Genomic DNA, 24,536 nt, shown 5'->3' with positions numbered 1-24,536 from the left:
ATTAATTGGGGAGTTGGATCTTATTTTTATAAATTTGGCTCAGTTCCCTTTATATTTGAGAAATGAGAACTTTATCAGAGATATTCAAGGAAAAAATTTTTTTAAAAATAAATTTACTCAAGATGGGCTCTGAAAAAGAGATGCACAGTGACTGGGGCTGTAAGTCACAACCTAACTTCTCTGGCTATGAGACAATAAATAAGATGGGTACTATGTCTTATCTAAACTTGTATCTTACCAAGTGTCTAGCTCATACTAGTTTTCTATTACATTCTAGTGTATATAATAGAATATATTCTGCACATACTAGACAATTAATGTTTGTTAAATAAATGAATAAGTTAATCTGAGGCCTAGAGAGGCAGATGGCCTGGGCAAAACTAAAGATCACAGTCAAAGAAAGAGAACTCACTGATTGTTCAGCAAGGTGGAACCCTACAAAGCCGAGTGCTGACCTTCCTTGTCCACTTGTAAGGAAAGGTATGGGACATTTCTAAGCACTTTTGCCATCTCCAGCCTACTAGACACTTGAAATTCACCCTTGAGTCCCCCCAGCTCTAATAAGTGAGGCTTCTCCTATTCGGGGTCCAAGTTTCCATGCCACCTCTCATACTCTCTTCCTGTTCCCCACTGCTTTCCAGCATCCCTTTGCATTGTTTCCTCCTTCATTCCTTCCCTTTCTTCTTTCCTTCCCCTTTTATTTGTTTCATTCCTTCCTTCTCCTCCTTCTACTATTTGTCTATCTATGGAAGCTATACTTTCAGACAGAGGTCACAGCAGCAAGGGTTGACCATCTTGAGTAAATTTATTTAAAAAAAATTCTTTTCCTTGAATATCTCTGATAAAGTTCTCATTTCTCAAATATAAAGGGAACTGAGCCAAATTTATAAAAATAAGAGCCAACTCCTCAATTAATACATGGTCAAAGGATATATTTCAGAAGAAATCAAAGATATCAACAATCATATGAAAAAATGCTCTAAATCACTAATAATTATAGAAATGCAAATTGCAACAACTCTGAGGTACCACCTGACACCAATCAGATTGGCTAAGAGAAAAGGAAAAGGACAGAAAAGGAAAATGACAAATATTGGAGGAGATAACAGTAGAAAAACAAGTAGGCCAATGCACTGTTGGTGGAGCTGTGAACTGGTCCAACCATTCCCAAGAGCAATTTGGAACCATGCTCAAAGGGCTAAAAAACTGAACATCCCTTTGACCCAGCAATACCACAACCAGGTTTGTACTCTAAAGATTTCAAAGAAAAAAGGAAAGGACCCTATATGTACCAAAATATTGATAGCAGCTCTTTTTGTGGTGGCAAAGAATTGGAAATCAAGAGGAAGCCCATAAACTGGGGAATAGCTAAACAAGTTACAGTATATGAATGTAACAGAATACTATTGTGCTATAAGAAATGAGGGGCAGATGGACTTATGTACATTTTGTACACATGGGGTCGTTTCATATGTAACTTGGAGAGATTTATATAAACTGATGCTGAGTGAGGAGAGCAGAACCAAGAGAATTCTGTACACAGTCACAGACACATCGTATCTGTGATGACTAACATCGATAGACTGGACTCTTGTCAGCAACGCAAGGCTATAAGACAACTCCAAAGGACTCATGATGGAGAGGGCTATGCACATCCAGAGGAAGAACTATAGAGTACGAATGCAGACTGAAGCAAACTACTTGTTCTCTCTCTTTTTTGTTCTTTCTTTCTCATTCATTCCATTGGTTATAATTCTTCTTTACAATTTGACTAATGTTTAGTGTGAAGGTATCTGTAGAACCTATACTGGATTGCATGCTGTCATGAGCGGGGAGGGGGAGAAAATTTGGAACTCAAGGGATTGTGAAACTGAATGTTGTAAACTAAAAGTAAAAAAATAAATAAATTTTTAAAAAAAGAAAAGGAAAAAGACATGCTGGAGAAGATAATAGTAGAAAAATAAGTAGGCCAATGCACTGTTGGCAGAGCTGTGAACTGGTCCAACCATCCCCAACAGCAATTTGGAACCATGCTCAAAGGGCTATAAAATTGAACATCCCTTTGACTCAGTAATACCACAACTAGGTTTGTACTAAAGAGGAAAGGACCCCATATGTACAAAAATATTTATAGCAGTTCTTTTTGTGTTGGCAAAAAAGTGGAAATTGAGGGGATCTCCACTAATTGGGAAATGGCTGAACAAGTTGTGATATATGATTGTGAAAGAATAAAAATCAACTCTGAAAAAACTTAGCTACTCTAATCAATACAATGATCCATGACAATTCCAAAGGACTCATGATAAATATGTAATCTACCTTTTGAGAGAGAACTGATGAACTCTGAGTGCTTAAGTATTTTTTTTCTATTTTTTTTGGAGGGGTGCTGTGAAGAAACATGGCTAATATTGCAATATGTTTCAAATGACTTCACATGTATAATGGATATTATATAGTTTACCTTCTCAATTAATGGAGAAGGGAGGGGCGGCCAGGTAGCACAGCGAGTAAGAGCACTGGCCCCAGTGTCGAGATGACTTAGGGATCAAATCCGGGTTCAGACACTTAGCACCCACCCAGAAACACCTGGCCATGTAACCTTGAGCAAGTTACTTAACCCCAATTGCTTAGGGGCGGCCAGGTGGCTCAGTGAGTAAGGGCACCGGCCCCAGTGTCAAGATGACCTGGGGATTGAATCTGGGCTCAGATACTTAGCACCACACCCAAAAATAATTGGCTGTGTAACCTTGAGGAAGTTCCTTAACCCCAACTGCTTAAAAAAAAAAACAAATGGAGAAGGGACTGGGGGGAAGAAATTTGGAATTCAAAAAATTTTTAAATATGTTAAAATTAAATTTTAAGTTTTTTTTCAAAGTTTAAAATAAAGTCCTGGATACTCAACTTCCAACTCTACCCAGAGCTGACCCTGGAAACAAAAGTTTAATCTCATGTCCCCCAGTTTGCCCTAAAAGCAAAATCTTGGGTTAGAACATTTAAACTAGATAGGTCTTATGGGACCATCTGGAAAATATTGTGCCAGCTTACTGGGTCAAGCTGCCCAGAGGGATAGATAAGAATGACAGCTGATGCACTCATTCCTAGTCATTTTAATCTGGTTTCCAGATTGAAATTTACAAGAACACAATGGTTGTTAAGTCCAACTCTGAGCACTGTTCCTAGCTAGCTCATAAGCAGAAGCTGGATAGTTTTGGGCAATGGTATATGACTATACACTTAAAGATTTCTGGAAGTCTGGCGACCAGCATAACAGGAAGAAGTGGGAAAGGTTCCAAAAGGCTCTCATACCCTTAGATAATAATAACGTATAAGAAAGAACTTTGAAAAATTATAATGCAATATGTAAACAACAAGGTGGCATTATTAACAGGAGATTGGTACTATTAGCAATATAGGCTTTGGGTTCCATTCACAAATAATCCTAGCACCCAAGAAAACAGGTATCTGCCATAGGATCCCAAGAGCAGTAGCAATTTGGCTGTGGTTACAGCAAGCATAACATCTCAGAAATCTTCCTAGGTTTCTATAGGACAGAAAAACAGGGCATGAATATCCTGTGCACTACTGAATGCCAGGGATTTTGCTCCCATAGGCTGAAACTGAAGAGCCACTTTTTACCTCTTAATTAGCACAAGTAGTTAGAAGGACTAATCCTGAAGCTCACTCTTCCTACTGAGAAGAAAGAAAAATGGGAGTCTGGAGATCAAGATTCTAGTCTAAGAAAGGAGGAACAAGGGAATAAGCATTTACCTAGTGTCTACCATCCACTGGGCAATGTGTTAAACGCTTTAAAAAATATTATCTCATCTGATTCTCACAATAACCTGGGAGGTTGATACTATTATTGTCTCCATTTTACAATTGAGAAAACTAAGGAAGAAAAAGGTTAAGTGACTTGGCCAAGATCACACAGCCAGCAGGAAGTGTGAGGCTAGATATGAACTCAAGTCGTCCTGATCTGAGGTTCTGCTCTCTCCACTATGCCACTAGCTGCCCCTCAACTTTCACTGGAGTTAGGAAGACCTGAGTTCAAATCTGGTCTCAGATACTTGCTAGCTATGTGACCTTGGACAAGTCACTTAGCCTCTAAGAAGCATCTAAATGACTTAACAAATAGAGTACTGGGTCTGGAGTCAGGAAGACCTCAATTCAAATGTGGTCTCAGACACTTACTAGCTATATGACTCTGGGTAAGTCACTTAACCTCTTATTGCCTTAATCTACTCAAGAAGGAAATGGCAAACCACTCCAGTATCTCTGCCAAGAAAACCCCAAAAGGGATCATGAAGAGTAGGACATGACTAAAACGAAACAATAACCTGCTCTGAAGTGGGTGTGGGGGTAAAGGGTCACTCTATCTATGACCTATGTCTAGAAGCAGATCCACACCAACATGCACTTTAATGGAACATTAACTGAACATGCTTTAAGTGTGTGTGTGTGTGTGTGTTTGCACAAGTGGGTACTATAATAATAATAAAAAACTTTTACTATGTGACCTTAGGCAAAGCATTTGCTCATCTTGGGTGTCAGTTTCCATGTCTCAAAACTGCAGATGACAAACCTTTTGGCACCTTCTGTAATGCTTCTTTTTATAAGTGCCTGACAGTTCCATTGGGGGGGCGGGGGTTGGAAGGGGGAGATATTTTAAAACATGATCCAAGTCTTTTGGTAAGAGAAGGGTACAGAAATGAAAAGGAGTACTGCATTATTACTAATTATTAGAACAACTACCTCTCTCCACATGTGACTTTACAAGTACTGGCAGCAAACTAGAAGTGGCCCATAGCAGATGTCCCAGGTGAAATAAGGAGGGGGGATGGCAGACCCAACTTCGACAAGGAAGTTTTGAGGAATTGTTTGCAGGTACACTGCTCACTCCTTCCACCCCTTCCAATCAGTGTCATAACTTTTGGTACTGACGTGGGGCAAGCTGACTGGTAGCAGCTGAAGTCCACCATAAGGACCTAAGGCTCAACATGGGAAGCCAGGGCCAAAATAATGATTAGGAATGTCATCTGGAGAAGAGACTGGCAGACAGTCCAATGAGGCTGAGTCCATTGCTTTTGGAATAAGGGGAAGGGGACAAGGAGCATGAAGAAATGACACACAGCTGAAACGTTCATTTATGGAGGTTGATTTCCAGATGTCTAAGATTTCAGTTTGCTGTGTCTGGAATATGATTCTACTTACTATTTTTTTTTAAAGTCAGTCAATAAGCATTTATTAAACACCTGCTATGTGCCTATTTCTTTTGCCAAAAGGCAAAGTAAGAGACTTTAGATAGAAGGTGCAGAGAGAGGAATTGGGGGATAGGGGGGGATGTTTCCTTCAAGCAGAATTCTCATCCTTAAAGAACTCCCACAGAGGAGAGGACTCACCAGGAAGCGAACATCATCAAAGCCATTCAGAAGTAACTTGCTTTCGTATTGCTGCAAACCAACTGATTCCAGCCACTCCCCGACACTCTGCTCCAACATCCGTGAACCTGACGAGAGAGGAATCGGCAGACGCTTGAAAAGGGAAAAACCATTAAGGCGGTAGCAGCGGCACTCAGAGGAAGACAGATGGCATTGCCACATCATAGTCATTACTATCAAGCAGCCAAACTATGTACAAGGGTGCAACAGAACATCAAACCCACAACTCCTCTTCTTTATGTGGACCATGGGGTTAGAGCTTCTGTGGCTTTATACACACTATCCCTTTTAAAGTGGTGATGCAACCAACCCTCAAAAGCCAGAACTGTGGCTGGGACTACAGTGACACATGCACTGATCTCTGGGCTTTCCTGCATACACATCAGGGGGAAATCCAACCCCCAAATGGTGGCTCAAGTCTGTCAACTCTTTGTCTCATCAGGGAGGGGCCAGCACTTGTCCCAAGGCATTCCGGACAGTCAGTCCCTGCAGGAGCTCAAGGTGAGAGAGAAGCTGCTTTTAGCCCATAAGCCAAGTCTCCTTAGCCACACCACTTCTGAAGCACCACCCTGTCCTGTGGGCCAGGGACAAGTCCTGTAACCTTGCAGCACAAATCAGTCATGAGAGAAAAGACATCTTCATGCAGCGGAAGGACACAGATACACAACCAGGGCTCAGAGAGGAAGCAGCGGAAGCAGCAGCAGCCACAGCAGCCACAGCCACTCCTGGGCTAGTGATCAGCTATTTGTGGGAAGCCCAGCACATGCAAGTCAAGCAGCACACAGAAAAGGGCAGTGGGAGCAAAAATAATTTTACTTTTTTTCCCCCAGCAGTTCCGAAATAAGCAAACCATGGTGACCACCTCTTCCTGTTATTTAGTATAACACAGCAAAAGGCTGGGGCTCATAGATCCTGGCTCAGGTGTGGAACTACTTCCCCCACAGCAAAGCATCCCAACTGGTTGCTCAGCTAACTGGGGAGAGAATCTGATTCAACATCCAGATTCTGGTGACTGGCAAATGGAGCATCTCACAAGGACTAGAGAGAAGGGACAGCAGAGCACAGTCCACACGATCTCCCTATCTGTATTGCCAGGTACTATCTAGGTCTGCCCAGCTTCATTTTCTTCACTAAGTGCAGATGACCCCAAGCAGACCAAAAGGAAACTCAAGAGTAAAAAGGTAGATTTGGTTCTTTCCTAAAAACAATCAGATTAAGGGAAGGGAAAGAAAGGAAACAGAAGAGGAATGTTTGTCTGTTGGTAGGTGGTAGCTCAAGTCTATTGATGGCTGGTAGCTGATCTTTTTGGCTTAGAGGTAAATGAGACCAACTTTTCCCTTGGGATGCCGACACATGGTGTTCCCAGATCTTGTCCTTTCTCCTATGGAAATAAGCTGACAAGAGAAGACAGTCACTTGCTACTCTCTTCTTCTACAACTGGAGAAGTAAATAGAACAAGGGAGAAAAAAAGTTCACACTTTCCTGGTAGTCTTTGAAGAATCTGTGATGGCAAACGTACAGAATCCACCTGCTTCTTAGCCTGTTAATGCATCTGGCTTCCAAAGAATGGAAAGAAATCGAAGAGAAAGGAGTCAACTACAAAATCATCATCACCTCTGATGAACTCTCAGGATGTCAAGAGCCATTCCTGCCACTTCAGGGCACTTTCTACCCCCAGTCAGGACACTGCCAATGTGCTTGATGAGCCAATGAAGCCTGGAGACTAACACCTTCACAGCCCCCTTCTACACTCTCTTCATCTGTCTCCTGCTGAATCTGACGTTGGCTAGGGAGCTCTCATGATCTAGGTGATCTCTCTGATGTATGCTGCAGCGATGGAAGATGCGGAGCCTAGGGGTGTGCCTAGTCCCTCACTAGGGAAAGCTGAGATCCAGGAAGCTAAGCAGCAGAATCTTGGGTGCTCCCGGAGTCTGCCTGCCTGGCTGCTGATTCATTTCTTCTCTGTAATTACACAGCTTCACAGCTGTGGTCCTTTATCAAGCAGAATGGGTGTCCTTGTTGAGAGCCGCAGTAGAATGCTTTGTTTAAGAGCTCTGGGCTCCACGCTGCCTGCCACTGGCTCCCTGGTCCTTTCTCACTCTGGAGCAGCTTGTCCCTCCCCTTCCCTTCCCCCTCCCTTTCTCCTCCCCTTCCTAGCTCAGTAAAATACAGCAGGGATCAGCTTCAGAGCAAAAGCTGCAACTGCCAAGAAAGGAGTGGAGAAAGGCTCATCACAGTCATCAAACCATAACGACAGATCTTTCTTATCTGTTCTAGAATGGACAACAGAGAAAGGTGAAAACTAAGAGGTTGCAAGTTTGCTATCTCTGAAGGATGAAAAGCCAAAGGATGGTGATTACTCCAAAATGAACTGTTAGGAGGAATAAAGAAGATGCCTGCAGCTCCTGCCAATAGTTTCCTGGGACAGGCAAGAGAACAGCCTTATGTGACAAGGGAAGGGGTAAGCAGTGGGGAGAGGTTGAAAAAAAAAAGCTGTACTATTTCCTCTGAGTAAATTACCACATAGATAAATATTCCCTCCACTTAGGCAATGTATGTACCTTTTGTTGCTTAGAACCACAGGCCACAGGGAGTGATAAAAAGACAATAAAACCAGGAAATCACAGTGTTATCCATATGGGAATATTAAACAAATTCAGAAAAAGACAAGAGAGAGGTTACCAAGCCATTCAAAACTGGAAACAGATGGGCCTGGCAAATGCCAAAAGGGAGCAGGGAATAAACCCTACATGCACCTGAGGTGAGATGTGGCTATATTACTTATTTTTACAAATCAACTTGACAGCATTGCATCATTACAAACTCTTGAATGCATTAGAAGTAATCTATAGAGGAGAAAAATGTAGATAATGAACTAACTGGTAAATACAGGAATTTAAATATAGGAAGAAAATCTAGAAATAAAATGAAAGATCCAAAAAAGAATATGCCAGAAAACAGCTCTCAGAAAATGGGCAGGTCTGGCAAAAGCTTGAAAAGAATGATTTTCTTTCTCCTTGAACAGCATGGATATTTGGTTTAAAAACAACTGGCCTACAGCTATACCAGTGAGACAAATTAAATTCACTGCTCTTCTGGAGATCTGGGGGCCCAGGCAGATTTTCTAATAAAGATGGAGGGGGTAACAAATAAAAAAGTGAGGAAATAAATATGAGAGGCTCTACTAACAATGAGTTCTCCATCCTGGCAACCTGAGCGCCCTATAGCCCAAAGAAATGTGATAACGCAAATGCTGCTGCCTCAGACAAAAGGGACGGGATTCTTAGCCTTTAGCATACCTGATGCTGGCAATAGTCATGATGCAACATCAAGATTCAAATTGATTAGACAAATGCAGCCTGCTCTTTAGCCCTCTCCTTTGTCGGACAACATGAAGGTTTCAGATCTTTCTCTTTCAACTCTTCAAGAAGCTAGTGTTAAGTTGGATCCCTGCCACCACTCATCCCATCATAAAAATCTCTCTGCTTCTGCCCTGAGGGTCTTTGTTTCCCTGGCCCTGAAGAGAGCTGACTCCTAGTACATCAATTACGGCCAGCAAGCAGTGCTAAACTCTCATATCCTCCACACCCTAACAGCAGTGGGACAACAAGGGCCTGGGAGACCTCAATGCAGAGCACTAGAGTGTACGTTACGCTACAGCAGCCATTTTCCTTGATACCACTTTTCCAATCTGGAAAGGTTAAGAGTAAGTACAGAAGAAAATAGGGGACAAATCAACTAAAATGTACTCCAATGAGATTGTGTTGTCTCTATTAGACTTATCCATGAAGCAGTCAATTCTCAGTACACAATCTTATAGACTGAGGGTGGGAAGAAAGGAAGTACTAGAATAATAAAGAAGGCAATACCATCAGGGAATCATTCCCTAGTCACGATCTCTCTGGAAAAGGGTTCAGGATGTACTGCCTAACTTCCTGGTTAATGAAGAAAGTATACAAAAAATTACTCTGAGAAGTGAAGTTTTGCTTTTAGATATCTTTAGACTAGGGACCAGGGACATGCATGTTTATCTCTTCTGAATAATGGTGTGGGGAATAGAAAATAGCTGTGGCTGGACTGTGGCCAAGGCTTCTAAAATGAAAAAAACAAACAAAAAAAAAACCTCCCAAAAAACAGCAACTTAATAAAAATAGTGCTTGAAGGAGTTTTTTTGGTTGTTTTTTTGGAGGGGTAATTTGGGTTAAGTGACTTGCCCAAAGTCACACGGCTAGTTGTGTTAAGTGTCTGAGGCTGAATTTGAACTCAGGTCCTCCTGACTCCAGGGCCGGTGCTCTATTCACTGTGCCAGCTAGCCACTACACACAATATAGGCACACACATATATACATATGTGTATATATGCATGCATATACACACATACATAAATCTTATGATCCTCAAAAAAAGTTTCTGAGATAAGCAAAGTAGGGATAACTACTTGTTTTACAGATGAGGAAATGGAAGCCCAGAGAGAGAGAAAGAAAGAGACTTACTTGTCCCTGACTCACACAACTACTAAATGGCAGATCCAGGGCTCAAACCTAGGGCTCTGACTCCTAATGCAGGGCTCATTCTGTTACAACATACTATCTCTTCTATTCCTAGGGCAACCAAATGTTTTTACCCTTGGAAGAGATTGCAAAACGAGGTAGTGTGAATGTAAGTGTATGTGAACGTGTGTGTGTGTGTGTATGTGTACACACATGTGAACTGTTTCAATTTTAGTCCAGGAAAGGAGCAATCTGATCAAGGAAATATCACCTAATGGTTAGGGCTTGGCCAAACAAGAAGGAATGACCTATCAGAAAAATGGATCCATAAAATGAGACCTTCATTTTCTCATAGTGCCAAGAATGATGAAGAGAAACCAAAGATGAGAGTCAGTTCACATTTCAGAAAAAACACTGACAAATTGATACACAGATGCTGGAACATGGAAAGGACTAAAGGGCCATGCCATTTATGGACTGGCTGAAGGAAATGGGAAATGTTTAGCCCAAGAAAGATGAGGTTTGGGGATATCAAAGCTATTTTCAGGTTATCTGAAGAGAATTATTCCCCCCCCCCCAATTTATTTATTTATTTTTAGTTTTCAACATTCATTTCCACAAGATTTTGAGTTACAAATTTTTCTCCCTATCTTTCCCCTACCCCACCCCAAAATAGCAAGCCTACTGAATACCCCTTCCCCCAATCTGTTCTCTCTTATGCCCTCCTCCCCCCAACTTTCTAGCAGGGCAAGATGGATTTCTATACCCCAGTGCCTGTATATCTTTATTTCCCAGTTGCCTGTAAAAAAACAATTTTTTTTAAACAATTGTTTTGAGTTCCAGATTTTTTCCCTTCTCACCCACCCCCACTAGGAAGACAAGCAATTCAATATAGGTTGGACATTTGTAGTTACACAAAACATTTTCACAGTAGTTATATTGTGAAAGACTAACTATACTTCCCTCCATCCTATCATGCCCCCAATTATTCTATTTTTCTCCTTTGACCCTGTCCCTTTTCAAAAGTATTTGCTTAACTACCCTCTCCCCCAATCTGCCCTCCCTTCTATCATCCCCCCTCTTATCACCTTCACCCCTATTTTCCTATAGGGTAAGATACCCAATTGAGTGTGAATGTTATTCCCTCCTTAAGCCAAATTCAATGAGAGTAAGGTTGTCCCACTCCCTTTCACTTTCCTGCTCTTCCCCTCCATTGTAATTCTCTCACCCCTTTTATATGAGATAATTTACCATGATCTATCTCTCCCTTTCTCCTTCTCCCAATAGATTCCTCTCTCACCTCTTAATTTTATTTTTTTAGATATCATCCCTTCCTATCCAACCAATCTTGTGCCCTGTCTATGTATACATGTACATACATATGCTCACACTCACATATATTTATATACACACATAACCCTCCTACACATACACATAAGTGTATGTATACACATATATATACATACACATACATACATATACATATATTCCCTTCAACTATCCTCATACTGAGAAAAGTCTTATGAGTTACCGTTATCATTTTTACATGCAGGAATATAAATAGTTCAACTTTAATAAGTTCCTTATGATTTCTTTTTACTGTTTACTTCTCATGCTTCTCTTGCTTCTTGTAGTTGAAAGTCAAATTTTCTGTTTAGTTCTGTTTTTTTTCATCAAGGATGCTTGAAAATCCTCTATTTCATTGAATGACCGTATTTCCCCTTGAAACATTATGTTCAGTTTTGCTGGGTAGGTGATTCTTGGTTTTAGTCCTAGCTCCTTTGACCTCCTAAATATCATATTCTAAGCCCTTTGATCCCTTAATGTAGAAGCTGCTAGGTCTTGTGTTATCCTGATTGTGTTTCCACAATACCAAATTGTTTCTATCTGACTGCTTGCAGTACTTTCTCCTTGACCTGGGAACTCTGGAATTTGGCTATAATATTCCCAGGAGTTTTCTTTTGGGGATCTTTTTCAAGAGACAATCAGTGAATTCTTTCAATTTCTATTTTGCCCTCTGGTTCAAGAATATCAGGACAATTTTGCTTGATAATTTCTTGAAAGATGTTGTCTAGACTATTTTTGATCATGGCTTTCAGGTAGTCCAATAATTTTTAAATTATTTCTCCTGGATCTATTTTCCAGGTCAGTGGTTTTTCCAATGAGATATTCACACTACCTTCTATTTTTTTTTATTTGTTTGTATCTGTTTTATAGTATCTTGATTTCTCATAAAGTTGTTAGCTCCAATCTAATTCTGAAGGAGTTAGTCTCTTCAGTGAGCTTTTGAGATTCTTTTTCCATCTGGCAAATTCAGCTTTTTAAGGCATTCTTCTTCTCATTGGCTTTTTGGGCCTCTTTTGCCGTTTGAGTTAGTCTATTTTTTAAGGTGTTATTTTCTTCAGTATTTTTTTTGGGTCTCCTTTAGCAGGCTGTTGACTTGCTTTTCATGATTTTTTTTTTTTGCTTTTTGGAGGGCAATTGGGGTTAAGTAACTTGCTCAAGGTTACACGGCTAGTTTTTTTGCGTGTGTGTTAAGTGTTTGAGGCTGGATCCAAAACTCAGGTCCTCCTGATGCCAGGGCTGGGGCTTTACTCACTGCATCACCTAGCTGCCCCCTATGATTTTCTCATACCATTCTCATGTCTCTTCCCAATTTTCCCTCCACTTCTTTTACTTGATTTTTTTAAAAAAGCAATTGGGGTTAAGTAACTTGCCCAAGGTTACACAGTTTGTGTGTGTGTGTGTTAAGTATCTGAAGCTGGAACTGATCCCGGGTCCTCCCGACTCTGGGGCCAGTGCTCTTATTCTGCCACCTAGCCGCCCCCTTTTACTTGATTTTCAAAATTCTTCTTGAGCTCCTCCATGACCTGTAACCAGTTCATATTTTTCTTAGAAGCTTTTGATGCAGGAGTTCTGACTTCATTATCTTCTTCCCGTTCCATGCTTTGATCCTTTTTGTTCCCAAAAAATGAATCTATGGTCTGATTATGTTTCCTCTGCTTGCTCATATTGCCAGCCAATTATTTGACTTTTGAGCTCTTTGCCATAGTAGAACTCTGCTTCCAGATTGCAGAGAGCTTTGTCTTAAATTGCTCAGGCTATTAGGAGGGTGCCCTTTCTGCAGCCCCCACAAGCTCTGGCACACTGGATACACACCCCAGGACCACCATCAAAGACCATGATCCAGATCCAAGCAGGTTAAAGCAAGAGTGATTACGCTCTGAATGGTCCCTTGGTCCCCCTACAATCTGCAGGCCAAGAGCTCTGGAAGCAGCTGAGGCTACCACCATGCTTCTGCTACCTCTCTCCCCAGGGGCAGGGGCCGGACCACACTCTTCTGTCCCCCTGTTCCAACAGAGTCCCACACTGACCTTTTACTTTATCTTTGACAAAAGTTTATGGATTGAGAAGTCTGGAAACTGCTACAGCTGCTGGTGCTTCACTCTCCAGAAGTCTGCTCTGGCTGCTTGGTTGAGGCCAGAACCATGCAGCTCACACAGGATTGTCCTCAGCTCCCAGCTCGGTGAATTAGACCCTTCCTGTTGGCCTGCCAGGCTGCCTTCAGCAGGAGATTTGTTTCCTTCTGTCACTTTGTGGGTTCTGTAGCTCTAAAGTTTGTTTACAATCATTTTTTTACATGTATTGGAGGTGGTTGGAGTGGGAGCTCACGCCAAGTTTGTGCTTCTACTCTGCCATCTTGGCTCCGCCCCTCCCTGAAGGGTATTCTTAGGAAAAAAAGAATTAGACTTCTTTTGCTTGAACATAGAGAGCAAAGGTAAGAGTAATAGAAACAGCTGAAGAGGTAGATTTCAGATTGACACAGGAAAAACTCCTGACTTGTGGGGTGGTAGATTTCTAATCACAACACATCTTCAAGTGGAAGTTGGATGATCATTTGTTGGGTATATAGTAGAAGAGATTCCTGAATGAGTTGGGTTTCAAATCCAAAATTCAGTGACATCAGTCCTAATCTCTCTGCAATACCACTGGAAGGCATTGCTGCCCTATAGGAAGGGGTCAACAGTACAACTCCAGAATCTAAATCTGAAAAATAATAGTGGGAAGGAAGCAACTAGAAAAATAAGGTCACAAATATGGAAATTGCCACTCTAGGCTTCTTGGATTTGAATAAAATCCACAGAACAGCATTCTTTCTCCTTTGAGAGATATATCCTATTTTAGTGAACTCTTTATTTACAGAGGCAATTTTTGCTTTTATTGGAGCAAAGCACAATTCTCTCTTCCCTATGGTGTTATAATACCATATTAATTATGTCATCAATCAAACTCTTTGCCAAGGTCCCACAATAGCATGTGGAAGATCTGGCTTTAGTATAAAAGTCAGTCAGTGGTCAACTCCCTGACTCACCTCCACTCAACTTACCAATTTCAATAAGAGGAGTTTAATGGAGTCAGGAATTCACACTGAGTACTACAGAACCTGTCCTTGCTATAAACAAGGCCACTATCTACCTCCTCTTATTTGCAGGCTTCTCTAATGTCCAAACAGATTCTAAGTGGATAATTTGTGAGCACATATACCCTGAATGGTTAGAGGCTACTGATGGCTTTTTCCAAATACCTTTAACAAGTCTTCCAATTTGGTTATTAAAAAAATACAAACATAATTCTACCAATCCAGGAAAACAATTCAAGGGGTAGTTTCTTATTATATGCAAATTTATATATGTATATATATATATATATATATATATGCAAATAAAACAGACTCACAAGGAAGAAGACTTTGCTTCTAATGTTTAAAAATAATAACAATAATAGAAAGGCAGTGTGGTATAGTGTAGAGAGAGTTGGGTCAGTATCAGTATAACTCAGGTATGAGCATACAACTCTAACACATCAGCCCTGGGCAAGTCCCTTCATCTCTTGGTGCCAAAAGAAACTTTCTAAGCATACAAGTTGCAGAGCACTACTGGCCAGAGGATCCCCTATTAGGAGCTCTCTACACTGAAAAAATCATGTCTGGGGAAAAAGAACAACAAAGATGATGAAATGTTTATTGCTTAACTAATTGACAGTCATTGAAGTTCAGTATTAGTCTGGTATAGCATGGCACAGCAGATGGAAGCAGCCTTGGAGTTAGGAAGACTGGACTCAGGCATTGCTCTGACACCTACTTTGTGACCTTGAGCAAGTCATTGCACCTCTACTAGGCCCTGGGAACCTCATTACAATGTTAAGTTGCACAGCACAGCAGATGTTGTTCTGCACTGATAAAGGTTTTTTTCCCCTGGGAGTTTCCTACACCAATAAAATTTAAAGTCTAGACACACACAAGTGTGTCACATATACTCAAGAATCATAACTTGGGGGGTGGCTAAGTGGTGCAGTGAGTAAAGCGCTGGCCCCGGAGTCAGGAGGACCTGGGTTCGGATCTGGCCTCAGACACTTAACACACACACACAAACAAAACCTAGCCATGTAACCTTGGGCAAGTTACTTAACCCCAATTGCCCTCCAAAAGCAAAAAAAGAATCATAAATTGGGGTAAAGGATATAAAGTCAATTCTGAAAATGAAATATGCAAAAGTAACTGACATTTGCATATCACCTGGAGATTTACAAAGTGCTTTATAGTCATTATTACATTTAATCCTCATACTAAGCCTATGAGGTACATACTAATATGTAATAGCAGTGCCACTTAACAGATGAAGAAACTGAAGTTGATGAGGTTAAGTGATTTGTTCACCTAACAGGTGTCTGAGGTCAGCTTTGAATCCAAGTGTATTGGTATGTGGCAAAGCCAGCTCAGATCAGTTTACAAGAGCCAAATGTTACATTTTCAGTGTGAGCATTCACCCCTCAGAAACTGACAAATCAGAGCTTGCTTTATCCTTTTGTTGATTATCCAGGTTTCTTTCCCTGCCTCCAGCGAGCTGGAGGCAATACATTCCCACCATTTAGTCACTATGCTAATCATCATGCCATATGCACTGCCTCTTTGAGATATCTTAAAGTAGGGAGTTCTTCACATCTTTATTAGTCCAGAAATTGGTGCAATCAAAAACTCACTTCTCTAGGACTCAGTCTGCAAAGCACTTTTCTCACAATTACCCTTGGGAGGTAGATAGGGTAATGCTCAAAATACTATCTCAGTTTTATAGATATTTAAATTGAGGTTTAGAGAAATTAAGTGGATTACATTGAGGGTCAAAGCCTACATCCACTGGTCTCCTGACTGAGTTCACTGTACCTTTTACTCTACTATACAGCCTTTCATTTCATTTTGATGTCTATAATAGAAGATTGACATTTGTCAAATAAAGCCCTTAATAATGAGCTAATAATATCAAATTCACCCAGGTAGGAGTGTTTTTGTGGTTATAAAATAGGTATATGCCTATTTTGGCAAATTTATATAAAAATCCAAATTTATAAATGACATGACTAATAGCCAGCTTATTTATTATAGCACATTTGAAAATGATTTGATTGACCAAAATTGTATTTTCATACATATAATGTATGTATATATGTATGCATGTATAAAATAATATTTCTATTGTGTAAAGTACACAGTTCCTCATATAATGCTGAGCATTTGGGGAATATACAATAACAAATTCCCAAAGCTGGTGGCAGTGACTGCAGTAGGATAAAAGAATCAGTTGTGCTGCTCCCTCATTCACAGATATCTTTTGTATTAAAAGGATAAACTTAAGTGAGAAAGTCATTTATCACTGGGAAAAGTTAATGCTGCATAGAAGGAAGGGCTGTTCAGCTAGCCATGCCAATGCAGCTATTCATTTTATAATAAATTTAGCTGCATGTCTTGTAGGGAAGAAAGACAAGGAACCTGGGGTCTGGGAAGCTTTAGTGTGTGCAAATTCTCACAGGAGGGTTTAAACCCCGACCCAGTGCTCTTTCCATGATGTGCTGCCTCATAAACACAGCAAGCCTGTACAATGGGGCAACCTTTGCCCCTGGTCCTGTTGGCATAATGCTCTATCCAACTAAGCCATCTGACCACATTTAAAATGGTACCTGAGATTTTCTGCTGTTCCTGAGAAAAGTCAATGCCTTCTCCGATTGAACTCATAATCTTTTCAATCTGGAAAGTAAAAAGAACAAAGGAGAAGAGCCATTAGATTTGAGTGACACTTTAGAGAATAATTATTTGCAGCAGCAGCAGGAGAGAGCTGACTTTACATTCCACCCCAGGTGAAGCCCGGGTATCCTAAGGTCATAATCAAAATAATAAAACCAAAAATCAAAATGATAAAACAACTCACATAGTGATTTATAAATAAATTTATAAATAACTCAGCTCCAGAAGTCACATCCCCAACAGAAATCCCAAAGAAGCCTACCCAGGAAAGAGTGGCTGGCAAGAGATGTAGATTAAATTAAACCCAAGAAACATCTATTAGTACTAAAGATACAATGATGGAAAATGGCACAGTTCTTGATCTCAGGGTAAAGATACAATGATGATGGAAAATGGCACAGTTCTTGTTCTCCGGGAGCTTTCAATCTCATAGAGATCATGTACAAAAATAAGTAAAAACAAAAGTAGAATGTGAAAGGGGCAAAAGAAGTGCCAAAGTACTTTAGGAAAATCTGAGGATGAAGACTGCAATTGAGCTGCAGCGAGGCAAGGGAAAGATTGATAACAGAGGCAGCACCTGAAATGGTTCCTGAAGGAAATGGGGAAGGGAAATAAGGAAGGGTAGATGAATCAGGAATAAGAGACAACCTGCACAGATGTGGTACTTAGGCAGGAGAAGGCATACCAAACAATCTAGTTTGGTTGGAATATAGAGAAATTAGGACTGTTTCTGGCTGAGTAGGGGTCAACTCTGTGGCACCTCTCTGGTGAGGAAACAATATTTATCTCTCTCCCTAGGTTTATCAGATCCACAGCTGAAAAGCTAGTCTTCTGGCCACAGGAGAGTTAAGGAACAAGAAGCACAAGTGAGGCTAAAGATGCAACAACATATGCAACCAGTCAAACTGCAATTTGTCGGGATGAGTAAGAGCCTTTGCTGCTGGTGGGAGATCTGAGAGTTATTTCAAGGACTTGGAAAGGTAGAAAACATGGATGTGGGGCTGCATCTCACAAGTAAGCCCTGATCTTATGAGGGGAGAACTCTGCAGGCCAGGATAGTGCACCTATACTACCAAAGACAGCTTTGTTTAGTAGAAAAAGCATTGGACTGGGATTGAGAAGACCCAGGTACCAGGACTGGCTCTGCTGTGACCTTCGGCATCCTGCCTCATTAAACTTCAGTTCCTACAACTTTAATAAAAGGTTATACTACTTAGGTCACTTACCTCTCAGGACAGTAAAAATTGAGTGAATCATGGAAGCTACACCCTCTAAGGGATCAGGGAGATGATTTAGTCCAACCTCCTTAATGGTACAAAAGAAATTGAGGCTCAGAAAAAGACTATGACAGGGGTGGCCAGATAGCACAATGAGGAAAAGTGCCAGCCCCAACGTCGGGAGACCCGGGATCGGTTCCAGCCTCAGATACTTGGCACCCACACAAAATAACTGGCCGTGTAACCTTGAGCAAGTTACTTAACCCCAACTGCTTTAAAAAAAGAAAGACTATGACTTGTTGTTCACAGTCAGTTTCAATTTCAACAAAGATTTATTAAGCCCAAAGCATTGTGCTAACAGCAAAGGACAGAAATAAAAATAATAATCTTTGCTTTTAAGAAGTTTATCTTCTGCTGAGGAAATACATGTATACAAATGGATAATCCTAAAACAACGTGAGGGACACAGCATTAAGAACTGAGAATATCAAGGAAGGCTTCATGGAAAAGGTGATATCTGAGGAAGCACTGCATTTCAGGCATGGAGAACCGCTTCTATAAATACATGGAGTGTTCAGAGAGCAGCTAGCTGACCTTTACAGCTCAGCTGGAGTCATAAGCAGCCAATTAGCTAAGTGTTACAATATTCCAGGTGAGAGATGATGAAGACCAGAATTATGAAAGATTTGAATTCAAGAAACGCTGTGGAGGAAAAGAGTTGTCAGGATTTGGCAACTGATTGTACATGGGGTGAGGGAAGAGAAGGAAGAGTTGATGACTCTGGTTACAGAACTAGAATCAGAATCTTGGTCTCCTTGATTCTTAGTCTGGTACGCTTTGCATTGCCCATTGCTTAGGAACCATAATGTACTATGTACTTTTAAACTAATATTGTCACTTCAAGGAAGATCTTCTGGGTAAACACAATCTCAGAGCTTGAGGCTTTGTTCTAAGGAACAACAGCAAGTTAAGGGGAAGATTCAGTTGGTGTTCTTACCCCTTGAGCCCTCACGAGGCAATGACCATGGAGGAAGGAGCCCATGGCAACAGAACCACTGGGGTGAGCCAAACCCTCAAGCTCTCTTCCGGAGTCCGCTGATGAGGCCAACCTGGACACATGACCAGTCAAATATCTCCAAGAAGCCTGGAGAGTAGCAGGAACTAGTCTGCAAATTTGTCTCTTGTTTCCAAAAGGACATCTGATCTGGTGCTTAAGAGAAGAAAGAACTCATTCACAGTGCTTTCCAAAAGAAGTGAAAGGAGAACCCTTTGTACAGAGCCTTAGATATTTTCTCCCCTAAGCATAAGCAAAAAGACCTTAGTAAAGTGATTGTACCTAACAGCCATGAGGAAAGGGGGGTTGGTGAGTTTCACCTATCTTTGACTCAGAAAAGTGCACTCAACACCCAAGAAGAAAAGTATACAACCACTTCCTCCCTGCATCCAGAAGATCTAGAAAATATTTCCTTAAGAACCAGAAGGGACAGATTTTTTAAGTTTAACGAGTCACATGATTTCCTGTTAAGATTCAGGTATTACGGCTCAACCCCAAACCTTGAAAATGCAAAAAGAGATAATGGAAATCTCATCTCTGAGGGAAACAAAATTTCCTTTTGGGAGCTTTCAACCTTGAAGCAGGCAACAGACATGTATAGATAGGATGGGCAACACTGAAGGGGACTGTTAACTCAAATGGACTCTTTTTTTCCCCTATAAAGAACATTTATCTTACCATGCTACTTCACCCCATCTACTCATCATTTAACATGTAGCTTAACTCTCATTTACCCTTTGGGAAGCTTTCTCTGAGAACTCCAGTTCAAAGTTTTTGGTCCTATATCAAGTACTGAATAGATTGCTCTTTTTGTTTTGGGTGTGTTAGTCTAGTCTATTAAATTAAACTAAAAACTCCTTGAAGGTAGAGACTATAATAATATGACAACTCACATGTATATGGTACTTTAAATGCCATATTATTCTGAGGAAAATGTCAGTCACAGACTCATGGAACTGGAAGAAGTCTTAGAAATCATCTGGCCCATCTTTACCATTTTATAAATTAGTAAATGAAGGCCAAGGGAAGTCGTTATTTGCTCAAAGTCATAAAGATGGTGTTAGAGTTGGATTTAAACTCCAGCACTCTGACTATAAATCCAGCAGCTCTACCAAACTGTACTATTTCAATTCACAGATAGTAAGAAACCAGAGTTTAATACCTATCAGTGTAATTCTACTATTATACATTTCTCTTTTCACTATAAAATGCTCATGCTTTCTCACTGCTCCCCCTGGCCCTCAAATGTCCAGCATAGTACTACATATAACATTCTGAACTAGGGTGGTAGCTCTGGGAATAGAGAGAAGGGGATGAGTTCTGACTGATTAAAATTTGTTTTTATTAATTCCACAAGGTTTGTTGCTTTGATTTTGTAGGGAATCAGAGGTATGTATATGATTGGTATTGGGGACAGAGGGAGTAGGGTAAGTACAGAGGTGGGCAGGGGTCCTTAATAGGTTTTTGTGTCATGAATTCTTTTGGCAGTCAGGTGAAGCCTAGGATCCCTTCTCATAATAATACTTTGGTTCTGAAAATTCATAATTAAAGAAAATGCTTTCAGCTAGACGTTAGTGAATACAAAGATGTATTTTTTCCCACATAGTAGATGCTTAATTAATGTTTATTGATTGACTCCTTTCACACACAAATTCACAGACTCCTCCCCAAATCTAGCCATGGACTTGGGGGTCCCTGAATCCCAGGCTAAGAACCTCTGGACTAGGGGCAAGTAAAGAAGGTAGATGCAAAGGATTCATGCAAAGGATGAATGTTTCTCCTTTTTTCAATCAGTCAACAAAAAAACATTAAACCAGTTGATTAACAAGCACTGTTGTGGCTGGGGCACTGGCAGGAGAGAACACAAGACAGTATTTACACAAGAGCTGCTTCCAAGGATGATGGCAATGGACTGGGGGGCTGGAAGCCTTGCTCTTAGGCTAATGAGTGGCATGATGCTCTAGAAAAACATCTTGGCAACTAAAGGGAGGATGTAATACAATAGGGAGAGATGAGGTAGGGAACCAGGTAGAAGCTGATTCTAATAATTTAGGCAAGAGGTAAGGATGGCCTGTGATGGGGCTGATGGAGCAATGTGACCCCTAAAAAGGGTCCTTGAACTTTGCCACAAATTTCAGCAGCACAGATCCCCAGTGTTTACCTGAGGTATCTGGCCCATCCCAGTATAATCCTTTCAAATTGTGCTCTTCTCCCCACCCCCACCTATCCCAGCCCTTCATTCCTGTTACCTCCAGACCACCCCAGGCTACTTGCCACTCCTTAATCCCATCCAGATCTCAGCACAGTCTCACACAGTCTTCTCATAATGTTTCTATATAAAAATATCAATCTTACCCTCATTAAATTGCACATATTCTTAAAATCCCGATTGCTTTTATTGGTGACACAATAAACCTTGTCTCTGACTGAAAGAAGGCATGAAGTGGTAGAATTCTTTCTAGATAGACCAATCCTGTATCTTTGCATTTCCCAGTTTCTAGCACCCCTAGACCACATGACATTCTGAACTAGGGTGGTAGCTCTGGCAGTAGAGAGAAGGGGATGGGATCAAGGGTGTATATAGAGGGAATGGCCTTGGCAGGAAGAGCCACCTTTTCATTTTGAGAAGAAAGTGAAAAAGAGGATAGTGGGGGAAGATGTCTCAATTAAAGGAGATGAGGAGGGAAGGAGAGAGAGAGTTCTCAGGGAATGGTCTCATTTTTTTTTTCACTGAAGTATGAAACAAGATCTTTGCTGAGAGGATACAGGGAGGTGGTACTGTGGGAGGTTTAAAAAGAGACAAAAATGTTTGGGACCACTTCTGTGGAGCATTATATTAAACAGAACAGGGAAGAATAAATATTTTTTTTAACTTTCATAATATTAATGCCAGACAGTCTTCTCTCTATGGTCTTTTGTTATAGCTAATGGAAAATATTATAAGCTCAAAACTTCTGGTGAATTGTAACACATAGGCAAAGTTATTTAAAAATCTTGCCAACCCATCCTCAGCATTCCTATATTATTTCTAATGAAGCCTAACAGCAAGAAATAGAAAGAGAAATTCCATTTAAAGTTACTGTAGACATTATAAAATATTTGGGAGTCTATCTGCCAAAACAAATCCAGGAACTATATGAACAAAATTACAAAACATTTTTCACACAAATAAAAAGTCAGATCTAAATAATTGGAAAAACATCAGTTGCTCGTGGGTAGGCTGAGCTAATATAATAAAAACTGAAGAGGTATGGGCTCTGGAAGCCCCCTCGAGCTCTCCTTGAGTCCTTGAGGCTCTGGGAGCCTCCCTTGCACTCTTGATTAAATCATCCCATTTGATGAGGCATTTGCATGAGGCAATAAGCCTTACATTGTGGCTGAGCCCAAGCCTTACTAGACTTGCCACCCTCTGTTACTAGACTTCCCACCCTCAGTTACTAGACTTCCCAATCAAAGTGTCTATCCACCCCTGAACTGGCCTAGCCCACCATTGTTTGTGGTTTCCAGGTGGCCTCTAGTGACTTCCCACCCTTAATCACTCACTGACCTTATTAACTCCTCCTGAAGACCCTCCCCAAACTCCTCCTCTAGACCACCCCTGGATTCTTCCCACAACCTTCTGTATATAAGACCCCAACCTGTCTTCATGTTTGTGAGAGCGCCATAGAATAACCTAGCATTGACTTACTCTGTGTCTAATGCAAGAGAACTTTTAATAAACTTTGCTTTTCTTTGACTGAGAGAAGACGAGTCAAATTCATTCAGCAGGACCAGGTGTGTTGGTATTTTGGGGGTCTCCAGAGCAACCCTAACACTCTTTATGGGTAAACTCTTCAAAAACAATAATTTTACCTAAATTAATTTACTTATTTAGTGCCATACCAATCAAATTACCAAAAAAAAATTTTATAGAGCTGGAAAAAATAATAAAATTCATCTCTGGAAGAACAAAAGATCCAGAATATCAAGATAATGAATTAATGAAAAGAAATGCTAGGGAAGGTGGCCTAGTCATATCCGATTTAAAACTGTATTATAAAGCAGCAGTCATCAAAACTACTTGGTACTGGCTAAGAAATAGAATGGTGGGATCCGTGGAACAGATTAGATACACAAGACACAGTAGTCAATGACTACTGTAATCCACTGTTTGATAAACCCAAAGACTACAGTTTCTGGGATAAAAACTCATAATCTGACAAAAACTGCTGGGAAAACTAGAAAATAGTATGGCAGAAACTGGGCACAGACCAATATCTTATACCGTATATCAAAATAAAGTCAATGCAACCAAGATTCAGAGGGAAGTAGAAAATTGGGAAAGAATTTTTACAACCAGTGTCTCTGACAAAGGCCCCATTTCTAAAATATATGGAGAACTGAGTCAAATTTATAAGAATACAAGTCATTCCCCAATTGATAAATGGTCAAAGGATATGAACAGGCAGTTTTAAGAGGAAGAAATTGAAGATATCTATAATCATATGAAAAAATGCTCTAAATCACTACTGATTAGAGAAATACAAATCAAAACAACTCCTAGGTACCACATCTCACCTGATGTGGGAAAATTGGAACGCTCTTGGTAGAATAATACCACTTCTAGGGCTGTATCTCAAAGAGATCATACAAGTGGGAAAAGGACCCATATGTACAAAAATATTTATAGCAGTTCTTTTTGTGATGGCAAAGAATTGGAAATCAAGGGGATGCCTGTCATTTGGTGAATGGCTAAACAAGTTGTGTGATATGAATGTAATGGAATACTATTGTACTATAAAAAATAAGGAGCAAATGGACTTCATAATAACTTGAAGACTTATATGAATTGATGCTGAGTGAGCAGAACAGAACCAGGAGAACACTGTACACAATTATAGACATGTATCTGTGATGACTAACTTTGATAGACTTGGCTCTTCTCAGCAATGGTCCTAAGACAACACCAAAAGACTCATGATGGAAAAAGCTATCCATATCCAAAGAAAGAATTATGGAGTCTGAATGCTGTTCTGTTTTGTTTCTTCTCTCTCGGGGCTCATTCCATTGGTTCTAATTCTTCTTTACAACTTGACTACTGTGAAAATATATTGTGAAGGTATATGTAGAACCTGTATCGAATTGCATGCTGTCTTGGCAGAAGGAGAGGGAAGGGGAGAATATTTAGAACTCAAAAACTTGTGGAACTGAATGTTGTAAATTAAAAATGAATAAATTAAAAAAAATCTTGCCTCTGACACACAAATACCTTGACCTCACTTG

The 24,536-nt window shown here is 40.5% G+C and overlaps 1 protein-coding gene and 1 long non-coding RNA gene across 9 annotated transcripts in view; one reads left to right on the top strand and one right to left on the bottom strand.

Annotated features, from left to right (window-relative positions):
- Positions 1-24,536, bottom strand: part of ANKS1A (ankyrin repeat and sterile alpha motif domain containing 1A) — a 270,152-nt gene that overhangs the window by 28,361 nt on the left and 217,255 nt on the right. For all 8 annotated transcript variants that reach the window (XM_069073496.1, XM_069073497.1, XM_069073498.1 and 5 more), the window contains 2 exons: positions 16,940-17,006; positions 5,400-5,506 (listed from right to left, as the gene is read on the bottom strand). In XM_069073496.1, the coding sequence (XP_068929597.1) occupies positions 5,400-5,506; positions 16,940-17,006 (174 nt within the window). The remainder of the gene's footprint in view (positions 1-5,399; positions 5,507-16,939; positions 17,007-24,536) is intronic.
- LOC138150110 (uncharacterized) lies at positions 5,856-18,507 on the top strand. The gene is made up of 2 exons (XR_011165514.1): positions 5,856-7,899; positions 17,802-18,507. It is a non-coding gene; the product is annotated as an uncharacterized lncRNA (long non-coding RNA).

This window comes from Petaurus breviceps, unplaced genomic scaffold (genome assembly GCF_028583685.1).
Source record: "Petaurus breviceps papuanus isolate PSGF00001 unplaced genomic scaffold, PetGlider_PUasm1.0 90865, whole genome shotgun sequence".
NCBI classification, from domain to species: Eukaryota; Metazoa; Chordata; class Mammalia; order Diprotodontia; family Petauridae; genus Petaurus; species Petaurus breviceps.
The sequence above is the reverse complement of the archived record's forward strand: the minus strand, read 5'-3'. Positions and strand labels throughout refer to the sequence as shown.